Below are 3,248 nucleotides of genomic sequence, written 5' to 3'. Positions count from 1 at the left end.
CGGGGTCGTTTACACATAAGTCGATATCCGATCACTATTTGAACTTAAGTTTTAAACTTTAGAACTAAGTGTTCCAATTCATTCCAAAACCTCACCGGACCTGAACCGACTACCCAGTCAAGTCACATAACAGTTACAAAGCATAGAATGAGCGGTAAATAGGGAAATGGGACTACAACTTTTAAAACGACTGGTCGGGTCATTACATCTAGATATTCTAGTCTGATCACTTTGGTGACTAACAAAGTACATAACTATAAACCCATACATTAATTATTTCACAATGTAAGAACTGAATCCCAATCAATGTTGCATATGAAATTTATGCGGGTATTCCAGAAATTTAGGAATAAAACATTATCACTTTAATGGTCCAGAAAGTTTAAATATCAAAACCAAATATTCTAGTCCAAAAAATAATAGTTTGAAACTTCCTGTAATAGGTTTACATAGACATGCTATATGTTTATATATATTTTAATGATAAAATAATAATTTGGTTGAAGAAAACTTAATTACTTAGAACATGCAAGAACTTTATAGGCATTGATTTCATACATTCATGATCGGCCGCCTTAGAGGATTCTTCATTATGCCAAAAGTGATTTAAGGAAAATAAGGATCTAGAATAATAGATCAATACAGTCAATTTTAATTATTAACACATAATATTATTGGGTTATGCCCATCAATTGCATATATATAATATATAATATGAAGTCAGAAACATTAACAAAGGAATAATCTTACATCACAGAGAAGTCAGAAAACCGTAATCCGTAAGGGTGTACCGTAATGCGTAAGGGTGTATGTATAACTTTATATTCTTTTACGAAGGTTATCAATTCAAATCCCAGGCTCGTGATACCACATATAAACATAAACTTTAATTCATATCAGGATCTTAAATATGATAATCTTACATAAAATTATTACAAAAAACATACTTGAATCGTAAGCCATTATCACGAAGCGGAAGCGTTAATTGGAATTGGTTTCTCGTCCCCTGTCCTAACTTTCGTTACCGCTGACTTTAAGATAGAATAGAAAAAAATACAGTAACCCTAATGGGTGGGGAGAGGACAAATTTATAGAGGTTCTCACTTAATCCGATATGTCCATCAAGTAACTGATCGGACGGATAAGATTTGCTCATTAATTAAATATTAATTATGGGCCTCAAACCTATTGGGCCACCAAATATACGTAGGAAAATCTTACATTTATTACTTATTTTCCCTTGTTTGGTTGGTGAGTGAAAAACATTTTTTCCGAAAAATAGTTTCTAGTGTTTGGTTAGAGAGTAGAACATATATTTAGAAAAATAATATTTTATGCTACTCTTCTCAACCCTCCCTTAAAATTCCCATGTTTTCTATATCATTTCTACAACATGAAAAGAAATTACTCATTTTGTTGAATGAAAGAAAATATTTTTTCTATATCATGAAAAGAAAACACTCAGCTTGTTGAAATGAAAAAAAATATTTTTTCTACATTTTGAAGTAAAGTATTTATCTTGTTGAATTTTTTTTTCTATTTCAGGAAAAGAAAATACTTTTGATGAAATAAAAGAAACTACTTTTCTAAATCATGACAAAAAAGTACTCGATTTGTTTAAATAAAAGAAAATATTTTTTCAACATTACAAAAAATAAGTACTCATTTGTTAAAATGATTTTTTTTTTTTTACATCATAAAAAAAGTATTCGATTTGTTGAAATGAAAGAAGTGGGTGGATCTAGGGGGTGTAGAGGATTGGGGGTGGGTAGAGGTGGTGGTTTGGGGCCGGGATGGATGGGGGATTGGTGGGATGAAGAATAAGACGGAGAAGGTTAAAAATAGGAAAAGCGTTATACCAAACACACCCTTAGTAGTAAAAAATAAAAAAATATACCACATGAATATGCTGAACGGACAAAAAACTCTCATGGCAATGAAATATTTGAACTACAAATATTTTCACAGGAATACAGCACAAATTCTGAACTACTTGTACAAAATTACCAATTGATTTCATTTGAAGAGTTAAAATCCAAAGCTACAAGTACAAGCACACAAATCAGCTGAATCTAAAATGATATTTCCAAACTTCAACAAAAATTAGAAGCCATGGTCACCCCCAGAACACCTTCAGGAATCTATTACTGCCTGTGAGAAGTGAGAACAGCTAGCGTTAATTAAAACGAAACTCCACATCTCTACAGCTGGATCCGCCATTGTATGGTTCCTGCAATAAACATAACAAATGCGGATTTATGATTTGAAATTGTTCTTAGCATTGAACACATTATTTAATACTATTAAATTTGTGTAACTTTTCACTAAAACACATATATATTCAGTGTTGAAAATATTGAGATTCAATTGAATGTTTAATGTACCTGTGAATTCTTGTTGCCAAGAAACAACTCCTCAGATCCTACGACGTTGGACCTCTTTTCTACAGATCCTTGGTTGTTGTTATCAATTTTCTTGGAAGCAATGTGAGACTTTTTAAGACCTAAAAATCCCTTCCACCTAGTACAACTTTTGGGTGGCCTCAACGAAAAAGCATCATCTTCATCCCCATTGAGAAGTTCATCTCGCAGAGTTGTTTTCTGAGAATGGGCGCTTTCTTTGAAGGGCAACAATCTACCCTTAAAGAAAAGCTCGTCAGCACTCATCATTGAGTAATTACTGACGTTGAATTCAAAGTCAGAGGAAACTGGAGCATCCCTATAACTCCTGCTGCTTTCCTTCTTCATCATTTGGTGAAGTTGAGAAGAATGAGAAATAGTAGTCGAATCGACAAAGTCATTAGAGAAGGAGATTCGAGGACTCATAGCTGATGAGTTTTGGTTGTACATGTCTAAGCATGCCATGGAAAGTGCTCTCACACCAACGTCATAAGGTAGTACTGCTGTGTGGATTTGAAACAAAATAAGGACGTTTTTACCTTTTATATACTAACAACCTAAAACTTACTACATTTTTAATGTTATCATGACACGTAGAAGATAATTACAACTACTTCAATAACAAGTGGAATTTTGAAGGATAAGTTAAAATGCTATAATATGTTAAAATATATTGATATGTAAATATGCTATACATTATTTTATGATTTAAATTTGATGAATTTAATCTTCAAGATTCTTTGTAATGATATGTTGTACTTTTGAAATTATAGATTCAAAATTTAATACTATATAATTAAATTTTAGTAATTTGTCCATGTTTATATCTATATTCTATATAAAAATAAG

The 3,248-nt window shown here is 31.7% G+C and overlaps 1 protein-coding gene across 1 annotated transcript; it reads right to left on the bottom strand.

Moving 5' to 3' along the window:
• Positions 1-1,931: 1,931 nt before the first annotated feature.
• Positions 1,932-2,925, bottom strand: LOC107764799 (uncharacterized). Its single transcript, XM_016583399.2, has 2 exons — positions 2,385-2,925; positions 1,932-2,230 (listed from the first exon to the last, which is right to left on the bottom strand). The coding sequence occupies exons 1-2, from the start codon at positions 2,862-2,864 to the stop codon at positions 2,177-2,179; spliced, it is 534 nt and encodes a 177-aa protein (XP_016438885.1). The 5' UTR covers positions 2,865-2,925; the 3' UTR covers positions 1,932-2,176.
• Positions 2,926-3,248: the final 323 nt, after the last annotated feature.

The sequence above is a fragment of the Nicotiana tabacum genome, chromosome 17 (genome assembly GCF_000715075.1).
Source record: "Nicotiana tabacum cultivar K326 chromosome 17, ASM71507v2, whole genome shotgun sequence".
In the NCBI taxonomy this organism is placed as follows: Eukaryota; Viridiplantae; Streptophyta; class Magnoliopsida; order Solanales; family Solanaceae; genus Nicotiana; species Nicotiana tabacum.
Note: the sequence above shows the minus strand (reverse complement) of the source record. Positions and strands in the feature narration are given on the sequence as shown.